Source organism: Monodelphis domestica, chromosome 1 (genome assembly GCF_027887165.1).
Source record: "Monodelphis domestica isolate mMonDom1 chromosome 1, mMonDom1.pri, whole genome shotgun sequence".
Lineage (NCBI taxonomy): Eukaryota > Metazoa > Chordata > Mammalia > Didelphimorphia > Didelphidae > Monodelphis > Monodelphis domestica.
In genome coordinates, this window is record NC_077227.1 from 760,188,156 (window position 1) to 760,212,676 (window position 24,521).

At 43.1% G+C, this 24,521-nt stretch overlaps 1 protein-coding gene across 2 annotated transcripts in view; it reads right to left on the reverse strand.

Annotated features, from left to right (window-relative positions):
- Positions 1-23,071, reverse strand: part of LOC103098669 (zinc finger protein OZF-like) — a 42,570-nt gene extending 19,499 nt beyond the window's left edge. Inside the window, exons 1-3 of one of the 2 annotated variants that reach the window (XM_056825266.1) lie at positions 22,805-23,071; positions 21,395-21,446; positions 1,071-1,197 (exon numbers count right to left, since the gene is read on the reverse strand). In XM_056825266.1, the coding sequence (XP_056681244.1) occupies positions 1,071-1,197; positions 21,395-21,427 (160 nt within the window). In that variant the 5' untranslated portion in view covers positions 21,428-21,446; positions 22,805-23,071. The remainder of the gene's footprint in view (positions 1-1,070; positions 1,198-21,394; positions 21,447-22,804) is intronic. The other variant, XM_056825273.1, reaches the window with a different exon arrangement.
- Positions 23,072-24,521: the final 1,450 nt, after the last annotated feature.

Here is a 24,521-nt window from a genome sequence, read left to right on the forward strand (position 1 = left end):
CAGCAGAGCCCTCGGCAAAAAGAGCAGGGTGTGGTGAATGTTTCATCCCTTCCCCCCCTTCCTCACTGGCTCTCCTAGAGGCTTAGTGCAGTAGTACCTAGGTGACTTGAGTATTTTCATATTTGGGAATTTTCCCATGGCAACCACTTAATTTTAGATTTTAAATCAAGACACTAAAAATTATCTTTACAGTTTGGCCAAACCATTAGTTTTGGCAATTCAATCTTGACAACCCACATTTTCACAGTTACAGAACCAAAGAAGGTGAGAACTAAGAATGGGCAGTCATGGAAAAAAAGCATCTACTGTGATTGGTAGATGTGACAATTTAGGGGAGGAGACACAAGAGAATATTTCATTAAAAGGAAGAGGTAAAAAGTCAGGAGGCAATTGAGTTCGGTGTGGAGTTGGATTCTGAAATCAGTTCAGGAGATTCAGTGGAGGACTGGAGCTTGTTTGGAGATGATCAGGTGGTGAGTGATAAGACTGACTCCCTCTCCCTTAGGTTCAGGGAAGCCACTTTGTCCTGGGCCTATAACTACTGCTTGTCTCAGCCTGAGCCAGAGCATTTTAGATTAATTCTCTCTCATTCTCATTCTCTCTCTCTTTCTCTCACTCACTCTCCCTCCCTCCCTTTTTCTCTCCCTCCCTTTGTCTCCCTCCCTCCCTTCCTTTCCTTTCCTCCCTCTCTCTCCCTTAACCCCTCTTCCACCCTCCCTTCTCACTCTCCCTCCCTCCCATCCTCCCTTCCTCTCTCCCTCCCTCTCTTCTCACTCTCTCTCCTTTCCTCAATTCCTTCATTTATATTAATTAAAATCTCCATAAATCCCCAGTTGACTTGGGTATTTTTACATTTGGGAATTTCCCATGGCGACCACTTATTTAGATTTTACGTCAAAACACTAAAATTATCCTCACACCAGGCAGCAGGAGGGCCCTGACTCTGGGACATGGCATACCAGCCCTCGTCCCTTCCTCCTGACTGAAAACTGCTCCCAACCCTGCTTCCTGCTGAGGGCGATGATATTCCCTTGGATGGCAGACTCGGGCAGCAGGGAGAGGCTCCTTACCCACAGAGAGCAGGTTCCGGGCATTCTCCAGCATCACCTCCTTGTACAGCTCCTTCTGGGGAGGGGACAAGAGGCGCCACTCCTCCCGCGTGAAGTCCACAGCCACATCCTGGAACGTCACCACCTCCTAGAGGGGCCCAAGCAGAGCACAGAGGGCTGAAAGTCACATCACAAGGAAGAGCCCACCTCTGGTCAATTACAGGAGGAAACTAACACACAGAGAAGGGAGGGGCCCAAAGTCCCGCCCATTGTCAGTGTCAGAGTCAGCACTAGAAGCTGAGTCTGTAAGAACCCAGGATGCTCCTGAAGGAAGCTGAGGAGCTTCTGATGTGTGAAGTCAAATCTCTAGGGACCTCCATTGCAGCTTGGATCCCAAGAGCTCCAGTGATGGGATGTAGGAGTCAGTCACGTGTCTGTGGCCCTGTTCTGTGTCCCGGGGCAGCCCGCTTCAGTGTGAGTCCTCACCGTGCCAGAGCCTGAGCCTCTCTGCCTCTCTCTTTACTAATAAATGTTCATCAATCTGGTAATGAGCCCCCGGATCAGTCTTTACTCCTGACACTGTGGAAGGCACCAGAAAGGAGAGAAGGTGCTCCACAGGGCTCGGGGACTCAGGATGCAGCCCAGGCGACCCATCCTCGGAGAAGGCTGAGCTGATCTCGGATCATTTACTTATTGATCCTATTTACTAGGAACTTGTTTTTGTCTAGTAACTGCCCAAGTCCTGCTTCTCTGCCTCCTGCCTCGGCTCCACACTCAGCCAGCCTGTAATAGGTGAAGCGCAGAATGCAGCTCTTGGGCACTTCCATCACTCTTCTAGCCTCATTTCGAGGCATTAGCTGACTTTGGAAGACTCAGGCAAGCCCCTGGGAGTCAGCTCTAGTCTTTCCAAACCCCCATCCCATCTCAGACATGTCTGGTTGCTGCCCAAAGTCAGGTCCAGACCGCACACTGGACTCACACAAGAATCTCTTATTAATTCCAGGAGAGAAAGAGTGGTGAGACGTTGCTGGCCCCTTATTATTATTCCAATCAATCACAGTGTCCCTGATTATCCCAGCTGTATGACCAATGGTGGCCCTCTACCTTAGGATAGATATCACTTACCTTGTCCGTTTTTGGTTCTGTGAAGATTAAATTGAACTCTCCCCCAATGGTGAAAATTAAATTAACTCCCCTGCACATTTGTAGATTTAATCACCAAAACTGTAAATGTCCCACTTAATCATTTAGTGGGAAGGTTTGTGACCCACATGTGCAATAGAGGGTGATGAATCAGAATTAAACTGTCTGCTCCATGGCAGACCTAAAGCAAAGCTTCAATTGTGATTGGTAGACATAAAATTAGGGGAAGGCACAGGAAGTGACACAAAAGAAAGTGTCTTTCCTGCGGGGCAGAATCTTCTGAGATTCGTGGGAGAATAGTCTGAGATCTTCAGAGGGGTGAACCTGGACTTTGGCTTTGTCTGGAGTTCTGTTTGGGTTGGAGACTGGAGAAGAATCTGCTGACTGGACCTGAGACCCTGTTCCTGGTGAGACTGTTCTTAAATCTCTTCCTTTGGACTGACACGTGGTGAGTGAAAAAGCTGACTCCTTTCCTGGGTTTTTCGGAAGAGACCAGCCTCAGGAGAGACCTACCTCTTGAGAGACATTTGCCCAGGTCCTCCCTTTGCCGAGGCCTCTCTGGCTAAGGACTAACTCTCCATGACCAGGTGGAGCCAGGGGACAGGAGTAAATTACTTAGTGCTTGGGCTAGAGATCTTACCCTATTCCTCTGTCTGACTTTAATTCACTCTATACTTTGTAAATAAATCTCTGGAACAAATTAAATCCTGGTGACCCTATTTTAATATAATCCAGTCCAACATTTTTATAAATTAACCCCCATTTCACCCTTACAGTTCTGTGCTCCCCAAAACCTATTGAAGAGATCAAGCCTTCTAATTAGTGCAGAGATGGGCAACTTTTTGAGCTTGGTGTGTCAACATTTGCCAAAAAACCAAGCATAACTCAGGTGGTGTCACTTGAAGAAAAAAAGTCCTTCTCAACATGCAGCCCTATACTTATACTTCTCTGTATGAGGCTGCATGTACTTGTGTGTCATGCAAAATGGCTATGAGTGTTAGTGCTGACACGGACAGGTTCACCATCATGGTCTTAGGGTTTGGAACATTAACAGAGACAAGCCTCTGACTCCTTTTATTGACAGACATCATTCCTCTGCTTATCTTCCTTGGAGAGCTGCCTCAGCTTGCCCTTTGGTTAAATTTTACTCCCAAAATCTTCAAATGTGAGCTTCACAATGTTGGGCAGAACAGTAAATGTTCACTAATGAAGAGGAGACTGCAGTATTTTTAGGAAAAGAGCCCAAAGGGAAGGGATCCTTTGCTTCTTGAATACCCCAAGTAGCAGAAATGAAGGAGTGAATAACTGAAGACAACAGTAGCAGCAGCAGAACATCAGAGAGAGCAGAAAGAGGCTTCTTTTATAATCTACAGACAAGGAGAGGCTAAAGATGAAGACAAAGACAGAGGGGATCATGGGAAGAATTGTGTGGCGTTCCATCTACTCCAGGAGGATGCTTCTTGTGGTGGACTGAGGGACCACAAAGGAGAGGAGGGGGATACACAGAGGGCAGCTGTGACTAGTAAACACTAAGTCACTTGCTAAAATGACTGACCACTCCAGAACACAAAACGAAGTAAGAGTGTTGGCAAGTCATTCTGGAAAGCGGGTAATCACTCAGTCAGAAACTTGTGAATTCTCTTAAGAGCTCACACCCTCAGACACTGGTCAATCAGGAAACTGAAAATTTTATTGAGAAATCGACCGTCAGAAGGTCAGTCTCCCAGACACTGCCCCCTGGGCAGGGCTAGACAACTTTGGAACCTCTGATTGTCCCCTGTGAAAAGAACTGACAAGAAGGTACCAGAAAAAGCAAACCCCGAACTCAGTCTGGGAGATTGTCGTGGAGAAGACAGTGTGAAGAGATTATCCTCTGGAGATGGTCTTGGATGGTCTTCAAGGAGTTTTGCTGGAGATTTCAGATTGGATTTCGGCTTCAACTTGGTTCAGAATACTGGACGGCATTGTGGGTGAGTGAAAAGGGCCGACTCCTTTCCTAGTTTCTGGAAAGACTAGTTTCATCTTGGCTTAGGACTAACAGAGGTATTTTCTCTAACGTCTTCCACATTTCTCTGATTTATTGTTTCCCCACAATTTGGGAAGTAAACTTCTGACTTGAGACATAATAATTATTGGTGACCCCTTTATTTCAAGTAAATTAAACTCCAACCATTAGTTTTAACCTTTACACATCTCAAGGACCAGACACTTTCATTTCCATTTCCTCTAATTTAGCACCTGTTCTGAACTTCTAGGAATCCCCCAAAAGGCTAAAGACAGTCCTTGCCCTCCAGGAGCTCACAGTCCAGTGGGGGACGGAAATAATACATAGACACATGGACACAAAGCAAGCTCTGTCTAGGAAAGGGAAGAATGAAAAGAATTAAGGCAAACTGACTAAGAGGGACAAGGAAACATTTTCTGTAGAAAGTTTTTCATCTTTAGTTGGGACTTATAGAAAGTTTAAAGGGGCCAGTGATCTGAAAGGTGGAGGAAAAATATTACAGACAAGAGGTGAAGCCACTTAAAATGCCTAGAACTAGATAGAGCCAAATCACATGGTGGATGGAGGGCCAGATCTTGAGTCAGGAAGACCTGGGTTCTGTAATTGAGTTAAAAAATGTGAGGGGTTAATAAAAAATGTTGGGCTGGATTATTTAAAAATACGGTCATCAGGAATTTAATTAATTCCAAAGAGATTTATGTTAAAAACTTATTATAAAATATAGAGTGAAAGTAAGAAAATCAGAGAGAGAATAGGATATGTAGCCTATACACTAAGTATTTTTCTAATTATTCCTTGGTCGGAGGGGTCTTGGCCTTGAGCCAAAGATCTGGGGACACACAAAGTCTTTCTCAATAGTGTAGGTCTCTCCTAAGGATAGTCCCTTCAGAAAATCCAGGAAAGGAGTCAGTCTTTTTTACTCAACCACGTTGTAGTTCAAAGGGAGAGATTTAAGAACAGTCACACCAGCTACAAGGCCTCAGGGCCAGTAAGCAGATTCTTCACCAGCCTTGAACTCAGAACTCCAAAAGAACCCCCACAGAAAGTTGTAACTCCTCTTTAAAGATACTTCTTTTGCATCACTTCCTGTGCCTTCTTCTACCCTTACAAGAACCAATTACAGCTAAAGCTTTGTTTAGGACTGCCCAAGGGGGGCAGTCAGTCGATTCTGATTCATCATCCACTATCTCACACATGGGTCACAGATGTCCCCTACTTGAGTGATTGGGGTGTTTGCATTTTCCCTACTTGAGTGATTGGGGTATTTACATTTTTGGTGATTAAATTAAAAAAAAAAAGGGTAGGGGAGAGTTAATTTGATTTTCACAATCAGGGGAGTTTTAATTTAATCTTCACAGTTCAAATGTGACCTCAGTCACTTCATAGCTATGTGATCCTGTGTAAGTCACTTAACTCTGATTGCCTAGCACTCATCACTCATTTATCTTAGAACTGATCCTAAGATGGAAGGTAAGGTTTTAAAAAAAAAAAAACTTTTTCCATTTTGGGGTAGTTAGGTGACTCTGTGACTAGAGAACTAGAACTAGAGACAGAAAGTCCTGGGTTCAAACATGACCTCTGACACTTTCTATATATGTGTCCCTGGGTAAGCAACTTACCCCAATAGCCCTCCTCTTAGTCATCATCTGCCTCACAACAGATGCTTACCATCAATTCTAAGAAAGCAAATTAAGGAATTTTTCTAAAGTTTGGAGCTGAAGGAATCTAGGAGGCCAGGGTCCCTAGATGCAAGAATAAAGACCAGGTAGTAATGTATAAGAAAACAAGAAAGAGGGCTTTTTCATTTGATCCAAGAGGGAATAGGGAGCCAATGCAGTTTATGGAGTACAAGAGTGATATGATCAGAACTTAGCTGTACAAAAATCACTCTGGTGGGAGAATGGAGCAGGCCATTCTGAATTTTAAAAACTGCTCAAACCCTACCTTAAAACATTTGGTTAAGGTTATCCCCCATTTAAACAATGGAGGTACTTGATCAGGAATGTATTGAGAACTTTAAAATTATTCCACCCATACTTAGGCATACTTTAGGGGAAGATAAAGTTGTAAAACTCCTTACTGAACAATGAAAAGTGCTTAAACTATACTTATAGTGAGGCCAAACCCTTAAGCTAGGTCTATTTTTAGATCTAATACAAAATGGTGCTAAGTACCTATGAAGGTAAAATTAATCACTAAAAGGTCAGGCAACATTGCAAGGGACAAGCTTAGCAAAGAGGTGTGAAGTACTCAGAAGATATAATCTACCCAGAGAAGATGAGAACTAAATACTAAGAATGGGCAGTCCTAGGAAAAAGCGTCTACTCAGGTGTGAATTAAGAATGGTCAGTCCTGTGGAAAGCATCTACTGTGATTGGCAGATGTGAAAATTTAGGGGAGGTGACACAAGAGAAATTTCTCTTTAAAAGGAGCTGTCGGAAGCAGTTCAGGGGAGCTCAGAGTAGTTCAGCTCAGGAGCTGAACTGGAGGGTCTCTCTGAACACTAGAGTTTTGCTTGGGAAAATCTTGTGGTGAGTGATTAAAGACTGACTTCGTTTCTCTCTTAAAAGAAAGGCCTAGGACATTGGCCTAGGCCCTAGCATTCCTATTATTTCCTCTTACTCTGTCTCTTTCCCTTTCCTTAATTCCTTCATTTATATTAATTAAAATCTCCATAAAACCCATCTGAGTTGGGTATTTCATATTTGGGAATTTTTCCCATGGAGACCACTTATTTTTAATATAGAATCAAGACATAAAAATTATCTTTACAGTTTTGGCAATTCAAAGTCTTAAACCCATATTTTCGCAGTCACAGTTTATGACAACCACTGTTTTGTTGGTTACACCTTGGAGTGGGGAGAGCCTTGTGGCACACAGACCCAGCAACAGGTTGCTTAATAGTCCAGGAGGGAGGTGATGTTGGCCTCCACGAGGAGGATGGTAGTGCACAGGACAGAAGGGAGTGTACTGGAGAGATTCTGCAAAGGGGAAACTGACTGGTCCTGGTGCCATATTGGATATGTGGGTAAGGGATAGTGAGGCGTCAAGGGAGACTCTGATTTTGAGCCTGAAAGGACAAGGAAGATAAAGCTTTAGAGAAGGTGGGGGTTCTGTCTAGGTGAGAGAGAATAATGTGTTTGAGACACACTGAGCTCAAGATGTCTCCTGGTCACCTACTGTGAAATCCCTGTAAGGAAATTTGAGATAAAAGACTGGAAGTCAACACAGAGATTGGGGCACAAAATGTAGATCTGAGACTCATCAGCTGAGAGATGGTGCTTCCATCCCACGTAGCTGATGAGATCACCCAGTAAAGAAGTCCGGATGGAGAAGAGTAGAGGGCCAAAGACAAGGCTGGAGGAACCCCCTCACCCTCACCCTACTGTTACAAGATCTACAAGAAGACAGAGAATCACAAGTCAGAGAGGTAGGAGCTAAACCAGGAGAGCAAAGCCCTAAAACCCTAGAGAGAAGAGAATATCAAAGAGGAGAAAGTAGGCCAAAAGCATCAAAGGCTACAGACAGGATTGAGAGGAGGATTAAGGAGGTGTCTCTATCATTTCAGAAAGAGAAGAGCATCAGGAGACGAGGTCTGGAGGAGAAGACAAAGCCTGAGAAGATGGAGAGAGGAAGGAGGCCTACCTTGACATGGAAGGGGGTTCCACTGATGAAGGTTCTTTTGGGTAAAGGGAGACGAGGACTCACACGGAGGGCAGAGACTTAGTGCCTGCAGTCTACCTGTCCTGGGGCGGGGGGAGGGAAGGGGGAGACCGTAACCTGTAGTAAGGGTGGGGGTGTCCAGTGAATCATTTGGAGCACGGGGATAGCTTTGACCCAGGGACCAGATTTCCAGGCCAATGTAGAAAACATGGAGAGGCTAACTGTGACCAGTGACAGATGACAGCCTTTGGAATCTCAAAGCTCTGCTCTTCGGAGCACATCCACTTACTAACGGCTGACGACTGCCTGGCCAATATGGACCAGGCGCTTTCCTGGGCTGGACTCAAAATCAGGGGAAGAGACTGACCTACCTTCAAAGAGATGAATTAAATCAGACCAATGAAGGCAAAGGAAACAATCCAGTGTGGGGTCGTCTGCTTTCTAACTGGAGAAAAGATTAGGGAAGGGCCAAGTCGGGATGGGGAAGAGGGACGGAGGAAGTTCCCTGAAAGGGGTCCGACTCCTTCCCAATAGCTGTGAGCAATGAAAAGAACCAGGAAGCCAGAACTGATGGATCAATACGGACCCAGTTTGCAGATGAGACCCAGGGAGGGCCTGAGACCGACAAGGAGGAGAAAACTCCTTCCAGCAGGCTCAGGATCTGACTGTGCTTCTGGTCAACCTCAGCTCAGCTACGCAGCAGGCACAGGCGGGCCAGTTTCCCAGGCAGGCAGGAAGAGGCTCACATCATGTAAAACGGATTTTTCCCAATTCTCCCCATTGAATACACTTTCCTCACTGGACAGAATTTGGACAAGGCTCACCACTGAACAGAAGGGAACCAAGCCAGCCTCAGCTCTGAGTCACAAGATGGAGAATGCTTCTCTGATTCACCCCTTGCTGCCCCAAAGCCCTCCCTTCCAAGAGGACATCAGCTCAGCAGATGGCACAAGGTTGGCTTCTCCCAGCTTCTTCACACCCCACAGGAAATGCTCAGACCAAGCTTTATAGAAATACTGAGAGAGGGGACTTCCAGGTAAGCATGGAGACAGTCTAGATGAGTCCCCTCCTCAGACCCACTGATATAGATGACCTAAAAAGACCCCAAAAAACCATCTTCATAAGAATGAAGGGACTCTACAGTAGGGCACACCATTGAAGGTACATGGGACTTGGGCATTTCCACACTATAACGGAGTGAAACAGCTCCCACCCAAACTTGAGCTGATCTACCCTCCCCCACCCCACCTACGTAGCCAGAGCCAGAGTTAGCAAAGGGCACCTCTGGAAAGAGCAAGGGGAAGCTCTAGGTCTTGGGAGCTAACTAAGGACTACCCCTGAGAGCAGTTACACTCGAAACACAGACGGGCAGGCAAGGGAGCGCAGACCTTGAGCTCCCCCAGGAAGGTAGCGCAGCTGCAGAGATTCAAGAGATTGGCTCAGGCAAAAGCCTTGCTCCTTAGCTCCTTACCCAGAAAGCCTTCTTCTCCTCACTCAGATTTCTGACTGGAAAGGGAAGGAAAAACAATGGCAAACAGTGGCCAGGAAAAACTTCCCAACACACACACACACACACACACACACACACTCTCACACACAAACAAGAAGGGGTTGAACTTGGATAATTTTTACAGAGGAAAAATACAGACGACAGAGGAAATAGCAGAAGAGGAAATCCAAATAAATGATCCAAAACCTTCCAAAAGAAATGGAAATTGTCCACAAGCTCTGGAAAAATTTAAATTGGAGCTTATCAAAAAGATGGAAGCCTTCTGGCAAGATAAATGGAAATTGGTTCAGAATGAAAATGAAAAAATTATAGCAGAGAACTGTAAAAATGGAGACTTGAATCGAGGACTTTACTCCCCAGAAGTCCTTGCTCCACTTCCCCAGAATGCTTTGTAATATCACGGAATTCTCACCTGGGCCAAGATTGAGCTGGGGTATTTAACTTAATTAGAAAATCTTTTGGGTCTCTTCTCTTTCCTGTTGCTGCTTCCAAGCAGACACATCTCTTTTCATAATGTAGGTAATTTTGTGTCTAGGCCTCTCTGGGCCTAGACACATGCTTTCTTATTCTGTAATTTTCTTTAATCCTTAACCTTTAATAAACCTCTAAAAATATAATACTCCTTGCAGAGAGAAACTAATTTCTACCTGCCTCAGTTCCCAAAATTTTAATCTTTACAGTTTGGTGACCACGAAGAGACAATGAAATACTCTTGATCTTCTAATTCTTTTCTTTACTGATCTTTAGTTCAGCCTTTAATAGCTACTGCCTAGAAATTTTTTTTAAGCCACATTTCTCCAAGATGCTATTTTAGAAAACCATCTTGATCAGCTCCTGCCGGCAGCCATCCACTTCAGACTTTTTTGATTCAATATCTATCACCTGGTCACAGCCTTTCTGGCCTGGCTACTGTTGCCCTGACTTGTTTGATTAATAAGGCCCACTTGCTCCTGGACCTGCCCACCTCGGCTGCCTGCTCCAGCTCCTGGCCCTGCTTTCCTGCGTTCCCGCCTCCACTCCAGACCAGTTTGCTGTTTGACCCAGATTGCAGCTCACCTGCCCACCCCGGCTGCCCGCTCCTGCTCTGGCTGCTGTTCCTGGTCTTTCTCTCGCTCACCTGGCCCACCTGATTCAACCTATATTGCAATCACCTGGTCACCTGCCTGCCCAACAAACTCTAGCCTTGGAGCAGATTTGCTCATCACTCAGGACTCATTTCTACTAGCTGGTAAAAAAAACCCGGGGGTATTGACCACGTGGGTGGATGGTAGGAGGGGAGAGAGACAAGAGGGAAAGAAGAAAGGTTTTTTCAAGCAGGAACTTAAAAACATGACTATTTTACAAAGATATCTTTTAATTGCATCGAACCTTTTATTGACTTCACCTGCGTGTCAGGGAAAATATTTACCTCTGTACAATCTTTTAGCTAACTGGGGAGGAGGCAGCTGGGTGTCTCAGTGGACTGAGAGCCAGGCCTAGGTCTTTGGTTGGAATCTGGCCTGAGACACTTCATGGCCGTGCGGCCTTGAGCAGATCACTTGGACCTCATTGCTTACCCCTTATCAATTTGCCTTCTGACAATAGATATCTAAATTGATAATAACCCAAGGAACTTTAAAGACTGGAGGTTATAAATTTTAAGGCATTTCAGACTCTAATGGTTTATACAAATCTCTGTATTCTATTGCATTTTACTGTTTGCTTTGTTTAAAAGTTTAACTTTGTGATTTTAAGTTCATATATTACTGCATTTAATGTTATTCTGTTACACCGAATCATTTTAATGTACTGAGTTTAACTGTTAAATTCTGTTGCTTTTCCCCTATAACCATAGTGAACAAATATCACTGTAATTAAGCCAACATATGAAACAACAGCCTTTCTATTTTGCCTTTGTAAATTGTCACAAAGAGGATAGATAGACTTCTTCAGAACTGGTTACAATTGCTATAATAACCTTTGGAAAATTTAATGTGCTAAATATCTCAAATTGATTTTAAGGGTTTTTTAAACATGATTCTTGGAATTTTTTTTTAACAATCTCTGGTCATTTTTGCCTGCCCCTACCAAGAGGTAAGGCCCATTCTAGTAGCTGAAGTAAAATACATTTTATAACCCCCAACCTTCCCTCATTTCTAAATATGTGAATGGAAGTTGGGTCAGTTAATCTCAGGGCATATATCCCTAAAAAGCCTCCAAAAAAGGAGCACCTCTCATAAACTCTTCAGCTCACTACTTTCAATCCACCAGAATGATACTTCTTGATGATGAGTTTTACTTTTTTAAAAATAGGTTTATTCACCAAGGTTGAAAGATTTGCTACGTTTGTAAAAACTTGTGACAGGCTTTTAAAAATGCCATACAGCAACTTATGTGAAATTTGATAATGTGTTTGTTTGCTATTGTAATTAATTGGGCTATTGAGGATTTTGATGACTACATATTTGTACTACTGTTCTTTAAAAATGAAAAATGTTACCTTGTTCAATTCATTTGCTCATAATTCAAGTGGATTATGGCCAGATATGAAGAGGAAATGGATCTCATTTTTGGTGAGAAAGCCTTGCATTCTATATTTTCTTAGCTGACACAGAGTGTCAATGATTATAAGCTACATTTTTATTTTTAAAGCTCTTTTATTATTATATTTTTCTTGCATGTGTAATATACTATTTGTTTTTTCTCTCCTTTTATATTTGAAGCACATGTCACCAGCATTAAGATTCTCTTTAACTTTTTTATTTTTCAGTACTATAAGTTTAAAATACATTTGCTAATGCATACCCAAAAAGCTAGACTATAAAAATGATGCCACTAATTATTTAAAAATTATGGGACTTTGCTTAATGATTCTGGTCTGATTCCAGGACAAGATATACACAAAAAAGCCATTGCACAGGGCCAAAGAAAACCCAATCCAGGATGGATTGATGCACTTCTAGCCAATGCAAAGGTTTTGAACCTAGTGTGAAGACTCGAGGTTACTGTGTTTAACTTTGTAAGACATAGGCTTTCCTTGTGTCCACACTCACTCTGAAAATACTCACAGACGAGTATCCACAAAACCTTGGCTCCTATAATCTGGTCCCCTTTTCTGCCTTTCATAGTGTGGTACCTTTCTGTAGTCCTGGCTATTGACTGGGTAAATGCATCATTGCTTAGATCATTTTAATTGAGCCCTGATTCAAGGACCTGTTATAGATTTATTTTTCTTTTTTTTTAACTTAGAATTTTTACACATAAGACTTTGATAGTCTATATTTTCATCCAGAATTTTTTTTTAATTTGGATTTTTCTGATGTCTTTTTAATTTCTCTTGCCAATTGATTCATATGCCTCATACCTCAGCCATGCATCCCTAAGTGATCCTGTATTACTCAATCACCCTCTTAACAGGGAAATGTAAAATATATCATTATTTAAATTGCAAAGTTTAAATTCCTTTTAAGAATTTTAGGTAAAGAAAGATGATACCTCTTTGAATCCAAAAACTGAACCATTGGAGAAGATACCATGAAGATTTCTCCAGATCACAAGCTGCACAAGAATGAATTTGGGTGTTGTTGATTGAACATTTATTTGTATGTATACTTTCATGCCAAAGGGGACTGCCCCCTAACGGGCTTTTTGTCAATGCGTCCAGCAGTTATTGGTTTTGTTTTTTTCTCTTATCCTCAAATTATTATAATCTTTAAATTGGTTATGTTTTTATGATCCTTTGGGGAAGTCCTTCTTCCCAAAGGATCAAAAGGGGACATGTAAAAATGGAGACTTGAATCGAGGACTTCAATGCCCAGAAGTCCTTGCTCAATTTCCCCAGCATGCTTTGTAATATCATGGAATTCTCACCTGGGCCAAGAGTGAGATGGGGTATTTAACCTAATTGGAAAGGCTTTTGGGTCTCTTCTCTTTCCATTGCTGCTTCCAAACAGACGCATCTCTTTTCATAATGTAGGTGAGGTTGTGTCTAGACCTCTCTGGGCCTAGACACATGCTTTCTTATTCTGTAATTTTCTTTAATCCTTAACCTTTAATAAACCTCTAAAAATATAATACTCCTTACAGAGAGAAACTAATTTTTACCTGCCTCAGTTCCCAAAATTTTAATCTTTACAGAACCAAAAAATTATAGCAGAGAACCAAAAAATTATAGCTGAAAATCAAAAGGTTAAAGCAGAAAACTAGGCCTAAAGGAATAGAATTGAGCAACTGGAAACCAATGACCTTGCAAAACAGCAAGAATTAATAAAGCAAAGTCAAAAGACTGACAAAATAGAAGAAAACATAAAATATCTCACTGACAAAGTGACAGATCAGGAAAACAGAAGGAGAAACAATTTGAGAATCATTGGTATACCTAAAAAGCCAGAAATAAACAGAAATCATGACACCATACTACAAGAGATTATCCAAGAAAACTGCCCTAATGTTCTTGAAGAAGGGGGAAAATAGACATTGAAAGAGTTCATAGAACACCCTCTACACCAAACCCCTGAAAGACAACTCCCAGGAATGTCACTAATTCCCAAATTCCAGAGCTGTCAATCTAAGGAGAAAATTCTACAAGAAGCCAAAAAGAGACAATTCAGATACCAAAGAGCACCAATCAGGATCACACAAGAACTGGCAGCCTCCACACTAAAGGACTGCAAGGCCTGGAACCCCTTTTTTAGATATTCAGAAAGGCAAGAGAACTGGGTCTTCAACCAAGGATCACTTATCCATCAAAACTGACTATATACTTCCAAGGGAAAGAATGGGCATTCAACAAAATAGAAGATTTCCAAGTATTTGTAAAGAAAAGACGAGAACTAAATGGGAAGTTTGATATCCAAACACAAAGATTAAGAGAAACATGAAAAGGTAAATAAGAAAATGAAGGAAAAGGAGAAAAATGTTTTTACTTTGTATTCAAACTCTCTTCTTTAAGAGTTACAATTAGATCAAATTATATATATTAATATATGGGGAAAATGTTATTTGTAACTCTGAAAAACTATATTCATTATAATAGTAATTAGAAGAATCACTCATAGGAAAAGATTGGGACATTAAAGGATATAAGATGTTATGCAAAAAAAGAAAAAGAAAAAGGGTGGGGTGAGGTCGAAGATGGTCCAAGAGATACTTAAAGAAATAAAATAAATAGGTTAATCTTTTTCACACAAAGAAATACATGGGAAGGGGAGGGGAAGAATATTCTTATAAGAAGGAGAGGAAGAGAGTGCTAATAGGTAACACTTAAAACTTATTCTTGGTGAAATCAACTCTGAGAGGGAAGAGCATCCAGATCCATTGGGATCTTGAATTCTATCTTATCCTACAAGGTAAGGGAGAAGGTAAAACTAAGGCATGTAGGAGGGATGGAGTACAAAAAGGGAGAGAAGGAGAGGGGGGAGGGAACTTAACATACCCTTAAAAACAAACAAATAAACAAGAAGGGATCAAAAAGAGAGGGACCAGAACGGGAAGCATATCAAGGGAGGGAATTATGGGAATTGATTAAAAGTAAAACACTGGTTTAAAAGGATATAGCAGAAGAACAAAGGTCAGAACTAGGAGAGGATATAAAAATGCTAGGGAATACACAAGTGACAGTTATAATGTTGAACGTGAATGTGATGAAGTCACCCATAAAACATAGATGAATAGGAGAGTTGATTAGAATCCAAAACCCTACCATATGTTGTCTCCAAGAAATACACCTGAGGCAGGTAGATACTCACAAGGTCAGAATTGCAAGGATAATTTTTAGTGATTTGACTTAAAATCGAAAATAAGTGGTCACCATGGGAAATTTCCAAATATGAAAATACCCAAGTCAACTGGGGATTTATGGAGATTTTAATTAATAAAGAAAGAAGAAAGGACGGAGAGAGAGAGAAAGAAAGAGAGAGAGAGAGAATTAATTCAAACCACTCTGGGTCAGGCTGAGCCAAGCAGTAGTAAAAGGGCCTAGAGCGAGTCAGTCTTTATCACTCACCACAAGATCGTCTCCAAGCTGGGTTCTTTCACTCCAAACTGAAATTACTCTCCAAACTGAATTCAACTGTCCCTTAACTGTTCCTTCACCTCATTTTAAAGAGATTTTTCTCTTAAGTCAGATCCCCTAAATTTTCACATCTACCAATCACATTAGACACTTTTTTCCAGGACTGCCCATTCTTAGTTTTCACCTTTGGTTTTCACCTTCTCTGGTTAGATTAAATCTTCTGAGTACTTCACACCTCTTTGTTAAGCTTGCCTTTTATAAGTTACTTGACCTTTTTTAGGTACTAATTTAACCTTTATAGGTAGTTAGAACTTTTTGTATTAGATCTAAAACAGACCTAGCTTAAGGTTCTAGCATACTATAAGGTATGAGTTAGGAACTTTTATTGTTTAATCAGGAGTTTACAACTTTATCTTCCCCTAAGACACTGTCTGAGTAGGGTGGAGTAATTTCCAAGTTCACAGAATTTAAGGTTGGAGCAAGACCTATTGGGCCTCAACTGATAGAAAGAAGGCAGGAGTTGCAAACATGATATCTGACAAAGCCAAAGGAAAAATAGATCTGATTAAAAGGGACAGGGAAGGTAAATACATCGTGATAAAAGAGAGTATAGACAATGAGGAAATATCACTAATCAACATGAATGCACCAAATGGTATAGCACCCAAATTTCTAATGGAAAAACTAGTAGAATTGAAGGAGGAAAGAGAGAGTAAAACTATATTAGTGGGAGACCTGAACCTTTCACTATCATATTTAGATAAATCAAATGAAAAAATAAATAAGAAGTAAAAGAGGTAAGTGAAATCTTAGAAAAATTAAAGTTAGTAGATATATGAAGAAAACTAAATACGGACAAAAAAGAATACACCTTTTCAGCAGCACATGGAACATTCACAAAGATTGACCATATACTAGGTCATAAAAACATGGCATACAACTGTAGAAAAGCAGAAATAATCAATACAACCTTTTCAGATCATAAGGAAATAAAAATATTGATCAGTAAGGGAACATGGAGAGCCAAATCAAAAATTCATTGGAAATTAAACAATATGATTCTCCAAAACTGGTTAGTTAGAAAACAAATCATATAAACAATTAATAATTTCATTGTAGAAAATAACAATGATGAGACATCCTTTTAAAATCTATGGGATGCAGCCAAAGACGTACTCAGGGGGAAAAGTATGTCCTTGAGTTCATATATTAAAAAATTAGGGAGGGCAAATCCCAATGATTTGGACATGCAAACCCAAAACTTAAGTGAACAAATTAAAACTCCCCAGAAGAAAAACAAATTAGAAATCCTAAAAAGGGAGAAATTAATAAAATCAAAAGTGATTAGAACTATTGAACTAATAAATAAGACTAGAAGCTGGTATTTTGGAAAAAAAACAAAATAGACAAAATAGAAGAAAATCAAGTTAACAGTATCAGGAATGGAAAGGGAGAACTCACCTCCAATGAAGGGGAAATCAAGACAATCATTAAAAATTATTTTGCCCAATTATATGGCAATAAATATACCAATCTAGGTGATATGGATGAATATTTACAAAAAATATAAATTGCCTAGATTAATGGAAGAAGAAATAGAATTCTTAAATAATCCCATATCAGAAAAAGAAATCCAACAGGCCATCAAAGAACTCCCTAAGAAAAATTTGCCAGGGCCTAATGGATTCACAAGTGAATTCTATCAAACATTCAAAGAACAGCTAATCCCAATACTATACAAACTATTTGACATAATAAGCAAAGAGGAAGCTCTACCAAATTCCTTTTAAGACAAATATGGTACTGATTCCAAAGCCAGGCAGGTCAAAAACAGAGAAAGAAAACTATAAACCAATCTCCTTAATGAATATAGATGCAAAAATCTTAAATATGATATGAGCAAAAAGACTCCAGCAAGTGACCAGGAAGGTTATTCACTTTGATCAGGTGGGATTTATACCAGGAATGCAAGACTGATTCAATATTAGGAAAACCATCCACATAATTGACAATATCAATAAGCAAACCAACAAAAATCACACGATTGTATCAATAGATGCAGAAAAAGCCTTTGATAAAATATAACATCCATTCCTTTTAAAAACACTATAAAGTATACGAATAGAAGGGTTGTTCTAAAAATAATAAACAGTATATATCTAAAACCAACAGCTAACATCATCTGCATCTGCAATGGGGATAAACTAGATGCATTCCCAATGAGATCAGGAGTGAAACAAGGATGCCCATTATCACCTCTATTTTTTGACATTGTACTAGAAACACTAGCAGTAGCAATTAGAGAAGAAAAAGAAATTGAAGGTATTAAAATTGGCAATAAAGAAACCAAGCTATCACTCTTTGAGGATAATTATTATGTTCTACTTAAAAAAATTCTAGAAAATCAACTAAAAAGCTAGTGGAAATATTCAACAACTTTATCAAAGTTGCAGGATATAAAATGAACCCACAAAAGTCATCAGCATTACTATTTATCTCCAACACATCTTAGCAGCAGGAATTAGAAAGAGAAATTCCATTTAAAGTCACCCGAGACAATATAAAATACTTAGGAATCTATCTGCTGAGACAAACACAGGAACTATATGAACACAACTACAAAACATGCTCCACACAACTAAAACCAGATTTGAGCAACTGGCCAAAAATTAACTGCTCATGGGTAGGACGAGGCAATATAATAAAAATAACCATCCTACCCAAACTTATCTACCTATTTAGTGCCATACCCATTGAACTTCCAAAGGACTTTTTTACTGAACTAGAAAAAAAAATAACAAAGTTCATTTGGAAGAACAAAAGATCAAGGATATCCAGGAAAATAATGAAAAAAAAATACAAAGGAAGGGGGCCTTGCAGTCCCAGATCTCAAATTATACTATAAAGCAGTGGTCATTGAAACAATTTGGTACTAGCTAAAAGACAGAAAGGAGGATCAGTGGAATAGATTTGGGGCAAATGACCTCAGCAAGACAGTATATGATAAACCCAAAGATCCCAGCTTTGGGGACAAAAATCCACTATTTGATAAAAAACTGCTGGGAAAATTGGAAGTCAGTGTTGGAGATATTAGGTTTGGATCAACATCTCACACCTTACACCAAGATGAACTCAGAATGGGTGAATGACTTGAATATAAAGAAGGAAACTATAAGTAAATTAGGCAAACACAGAATAGTATGCATGTCAGACCTTTGGGAACGAAAAGATTTTAAAACCAAGCAAGACTTAGAAAGAGTCACAAAATGTAAAATAAATAATTTTGACTACATCAAATAAAAACGGTTTTGTACAAACAAAACCAATGTAACTAAAATTAGAAGGGAAGCAACAAATTGGGAAACAATCTTCATAACAAAAACCTCTGACAAAGGTCTAATTATTCATATTTACAAAGAGCTAAATCAATTGTACAAAAAATCAAATCATTCTACAATTGATAAATGGGCAAGGGACATGAATAGGAAGTTTTTAGCCAAAGATATCAAAACTATTAATAAGCACCTGAAAAAGTGTTCTAAATCTCTTATAATCAGAGAGACGCAAATCAAAACAACTTTGAGATATCACCTCACACCTAGCAGATTGGCTAACATGAAAGCAGAGGAAAGTAATGAATGCTGGAGGGGATGTGGCAAAGTTGGGACACAAATGCATTGCTGGTGGAGTTGTGAATTGATCCAACCATTCTGGAGGGCAATTTGGAACTATGCCCAAAGGGCAATAAAAGATTCCCTGCCCTTTGATCCAGCCACAGCACTGCTGGGTCTGTACCCCAAAGAGATCATAAGGAAAAAGACTTGTACAAGAATATTCATAGCTGCACTCTTTGTGGTGGCCAAAAATTGGAAAATGAGGGGATGCCCTTCAATTGGGGAATGACTGAACACATTGTGATATCTGTTGGGGATGGAATACTGTTGTGCTGAAAGGAATAATAAAGTGGAGGAATTCTATGGAGACTGGAACAACCTCCAGGAAGTGATGCAGAGTGAGAGGAGCAGAACCAGGAGAACATTGTACACAGAGACTGAGACACTGTGGTACAATCAAACTTAATGGACTTCTCCATTAGTGGCAATGCAGTGATACTGAACAACGTTGAGGAACCTACCAGGAAAACCTCTATCCACATCCAGAGGAAGCACTGTGGGAATAGAAACACAGAAGAAAAACAACTGCTTGACTACATAGGTCAAAGGGATATGGCTGGTGATATAGACTCTAAATGAACATCCTAATGTAAACTCCAACAACATGGAAATAGGTTCTGATCAAGGACATAAGTAAAACCCAATGAAATTGTGCATCAGCTGCGGGAAGTGTGGGTGGAGGACATGGAGGAATAGAATATTATTTTTGTAACCAAGGAATAATGTTCGAAATTGACCAAATTAAAAAAAAGAAATTAAAAAAAAAAGAAATCTTGAGAACAGAAATGTTCTGGAAGCAGCAGCCGTGTCGGCCTCAGCATCTCTCCTCGCAGAGGGGAAGCTCCACAGTTAAGTCACACAAATTTCTCCAGTGAAACCTCACAGAGGCGGCTTCACACTGAACAAATTCTTTAGAGGATCAAATCCAAGAATGTAGTTCAGGAGAAAAAAGTGTCATTTCGCCCCTCATGCCACGAGGAAGAGGATATCTGAGAGGCTGCACAAAATTATGACAAATTCATTGGGGAAAACAAAAGGTCAGCCATAGCAGGGAAAATGGTGAAAAGGAAGCAGGATAGCTGAGGAGCAGCACAGCAGAGCTCAGAGCAGGGCACAGGCCAGCCGACGTCCTAAACCTGGGGTTCTGGTAGGACAAGAAGGAGATAAAGCAATGGGACAGGCTAAAGGAAGTCCCTCCTGTCAAGGGGCAAACCAGCGATTTGGGAGAAAATTCCTTATTTGGTAAACTTGGGAAGGAAACTGGCGGGAAATGGGGCTCAGAGCATAAGCCTACACCATCCTCTACTGGACAGGGTTTAAGGAAATGTGAGCTTAATGTGAAAGATCGCAGGATCAGAAGGGAGGAGAGAGACAGCTCAGACACACCTCACAGCGACAGCCAATTACAGGCAAAAATTAATTCTATCATTTTTTTATTTGAGTTCCAAATAGTCTCCGCCCCTCCTTTCCCCTCCCTCAATGAACAATCTGGTCTAGACTTTACTGAGCAACCACGTAAACTATGTTTCCTGATTAGCCATTTATGGAAGAAATCTCAAACCAAAGATTCCTTAAAACAGAAAAACATCTGAAGAGAACCTTAACTTCTGCTTGCCTCAGTTTCCCCAACAGTGAATGAGGAGAATAAGAACGTTCACCCCAGTGTTGTTACACAGACTGCTGAAAGCAGATTTTAGCAGACCTCGAAGCCCTCCAGGCTGTCTGTGCCCCATTCTTTGTCCCTGAGCCTTCGGGACAAGCCCAGGACGTCTCCCTCAGGACCCCCCAACCCTACTTGCACAGAAAACTCCCAGAACGTCAGGAAGTCGCCCCTTTCTCTCCAGCCGGTCCCTGCAGGGAAGGACTAGAGCAGGGAGGAATCTACTGCCCAGAGAAGGCCTGAGGCAGCTGCTGGCTCTGCTCGAGGGCCCTCGGAGCTCCTCTCCTGCCAAAAAGGCCCCATTTCTGGGTGAGGCCCTTCCTGGGCTCCCCCCAACTCCTGGGACTCCCTCTGGGTCAGGGAGGGGGGTGTCACCCTCTGGGGTGGATACAACAGCCAAGGGGGGCTCTCGGGGGCTCCTGACCTCTAGTATTCTGGCTGTCCCTGGCAGGGACCCCGACCGACCCTCCAACAGGCTCCCCTGGCTGACACGGACCCTCCAGCCCCTTCTTCTCCCCTCTTCTGACACAGACACACTGGGCCGAGCCTGCCACTCACCAGGCTGTTCCTCCTGCCTGGGCTGCGAGGACACACATGGGCAGCAGGAAGGAGGCCTCAGCTTCCCAGCCCTCCAATCAGAGCCAGGGAAGGGCTGCCCTGGCCGAGGGGGCTCCCCTGGGGGGCCGGAATGCACTTACCCAGGCTGGGAGTCTGTCCGTCTGCAGGGCCATCCCAGGCACTCCAGGCTCCCTGTGGAGGCAGCAAAGCAGCCCCAGTGAGTCCCCCGTGAAGCTCCCCCGGATTTCCCGGCCTTGTCTCCCCCATCACGGTCCTGCCCCCCCTTTAGGGCCCCTGAATGGAGCTCTGGCCACAGCTCTGCCCACCAGACCTCCCTGCACTGCCCTCAGGGGAGAGCCTGGGAAGAGAAGAGGGTCTGGGGGGCAGCTGGGCCCCTCCCTCTGCTCCTCCTCTTCTCCCCTCCCCCACCTCCACGGGAGGGGCCCAGGCAGAGCAGGGAAGTCTGGGAAGGCCAACAGAGCTCCTGGCAAGGCGGGCAGCACCCTGGGGAGACTCAGGGGCGGCTGAGACTGGGGGAACAGGAGGAGGGGGTGCTGCAGTCTCCCTAGAGGCTGGGGAGGGTGCCCGGAACCCTCTGGAGCTGGGGAGCCCCTAAGAGCACAGGAAGGCTCTGAGGCCAGACTGGAGCCCAGGACCGACCCAAGCAGACCCGGCACTCTCCCCAGCGCTCCCTTTTAGTACGGGTGGGGAAGGCCCTCCTCCTCCCTCTGCCCCCCTCCCGAATTCCCCCAGGATGCTCTTCAGCCTCCCGGACCTAATGGTCCCTCCTCCTCCCGGCCTCCTGTTCTGCCCCGGACTCACCAGCCTCTTGGCCAGGAGCACCTTCTCTGGCTGTCCCTCCCCCGCTCACACCACTGTCCTCCTAGGCTTCCCTACAGTCCAAAGGAAAATCTCGCCTCCTCCAGGAAGCCCTCCGGATCTCCTCTCTCTGGTCATTATCGCCTGTTTAGCCTCAATAGACCATACTTGGGGGTGCCTGAAGCAGAGGCTGGAAGGCAGGACTCCTGGGTCCTGACTACATCAGGTACTGCCCCGCCCCCTCCCGGAACACCCCCTCCGAGCAGTACGTTTTAACAAGAAAGAAGATCCAGAAGAGGAAGCCGGAGGCCACAGTCGACCTCAGTGAGAGACCAGAGCAGCCCCGGGGATACAGCATACCTCGCAGGCGATTCGAACCCTGCCCTGCCAGCCACGGGGTGCTGCGGCCCCACTTCCTTTCTGGCCCCAGCCAGCCCCGCCCAGCTGCAGCTTCCCGGGGTCTGGGAGAGGGGCGGGGCTTCGGGCTTTGGCCTCCAGGAAACACATGTGTGAGGGGGGCGGGCCAGGAGGGACTCGTACAGGCAATATTCGAACTCAGTCCAGCCTAAGAGCCCCCCCCACACACTACCCGAGGCTTTACCCTGGGGGCGGGGAGACGTCCTCCGCCTCCCACCACCCCCCAACTCCCGCAGGAGCCCGGTTCCTCTACCTCCGGCCCCTCCCACTCGGGCCCCTCTTCCCGCTGTCCCCCGGCTCCCCGGGATCATTACCGAGGCTTGAGGAGCGGCGCGGAGGGAGTTCTACGGCCTGTTAAGGGGCCAAAGCAGGAAGATCTCTGGAAGGGGAGGAGGAGGAGGGAGGAGCCACCTTCACTTCCGGCTTCCCAGAGGCCTCCCGGGTCTGGAGCTGACCCTTCCCTCCTCAGGAAAGTTTTTTTTAACTCTTTGGGGTATTCCTGACAGTCCCATTACATTCTTCCCTCCTCAGCTCCTCCCACATCTTCCTTTTGGGCCTCCAGTGTGGGCCCCGCCTCCCCCTCCCTCCTCCTCACTCACTGAGGCCCCGCCCCCGCCCCGCCCCTGCAGGGACTCTTCCCTGAACTGAGCCAAGAACGAGGCCCGCCGGACCCTCTCCGGGACACTCTCGCGGTGACCCCCGAGCTGGGGAGGCCCAAACCAGAGACCAGTTTCCTTTGGCTGTCCCTGCCGAGGCCTCAAGGACGAACCGCCCGCAGAGCATTGCTGGCTCCCGCCAGTCGGGATTCGGGCCGGGAATGACAGCCAGCTGCCCTCTTAGGGAACCAGAGTAGGATGGAGCGTGCCAATAGGAAAGCGAAGAGAAGTCACATGATTGCTTCCAGGGACCAATCACAGCCCGGGCTACGGAAAACGCTGGGGGGCGGGGCTGGGAGGCTCAGTGCATGGAGAGCCTCCCCCAGAGATGGCAGGTCCTGGGTTCCAATCTAGTCTCAGACACTGCCTAGCTGGGTGACCCTAGGCAAGTCCCTCAACCCTCGATATCTAGCCCTGACTGTTCAAAAAACAAAGCACCTGTTGGATTTCTTTTTCTGATATGGGATTATTTAAGAAAACTATTTCTTCTTCAGTTAGTCTAGGCAATTTATATTTTTGTAAATATTCATCCATATCACCTAGGTTGGTATATTTATTGCCATATAGTTGGGCAAAGTAGTTTTTAATGATTGCCTTAATTTCCTCTTCATTGGAGGTGAGATCCCCCTTCTCATCCTTGATGCTGTTAATTTGCCTTTCTTCTTTCCTTTTTTCAATTAAATTAACCAGTACTTTGTCTATTTTGTCTGTTTTTTCAAAGTACCAGCTTCTAGTCTTATTAGCTCAATAGTTCTGTCACTTTCGATTTTATTAATTTCTCCCTTAATTTTTAGGATCTCTAGTATGGTTTTCTTCTGGGGGTTTTTAATTTGTTCATTCTCAAGTTTTTTGATTTGCATTTCCAATTCCTTGATCTCTGTCCTCCCTAATTTGTTAATATCTGCACTCAGGGATATGAATTTTCCTCTAAGTACTGCCTTGGCTGCATCCCATAAGGTTTGAAAGGATGTTTCGCCGTTGTCATTTTCTTCAACAAAATTGTTAATTGTTTCTATGATTTCTTCTCTAACTATCCGATTTTGGAGTATCATGTTATTTAATTTCCAATTAATTTTTGATTTGGGTCTCCATGTACCCTTGCCGATCAATATTTTAATTGCCTTGTGATCTGAAAAGGCTGCAGTTAATATTTCTGCTTTTCTGCATTTGAGTGCCATGTTTCTATGACCTAGTGTATGATCTATTTTTGTGAATGTGCCATGTGGTGCTGAAAAGAAGGTGTATTCTTTTGTGTCCCTATTTATTTTTCTCCATATGTCTATTAACTCTAATTTTTCTAAGATTTCATTCACCTCTTTTACCTCTTTCTTGTTTATTTTTTGGTTTGATTTATCTAAATTTGATAGTGGTTGGT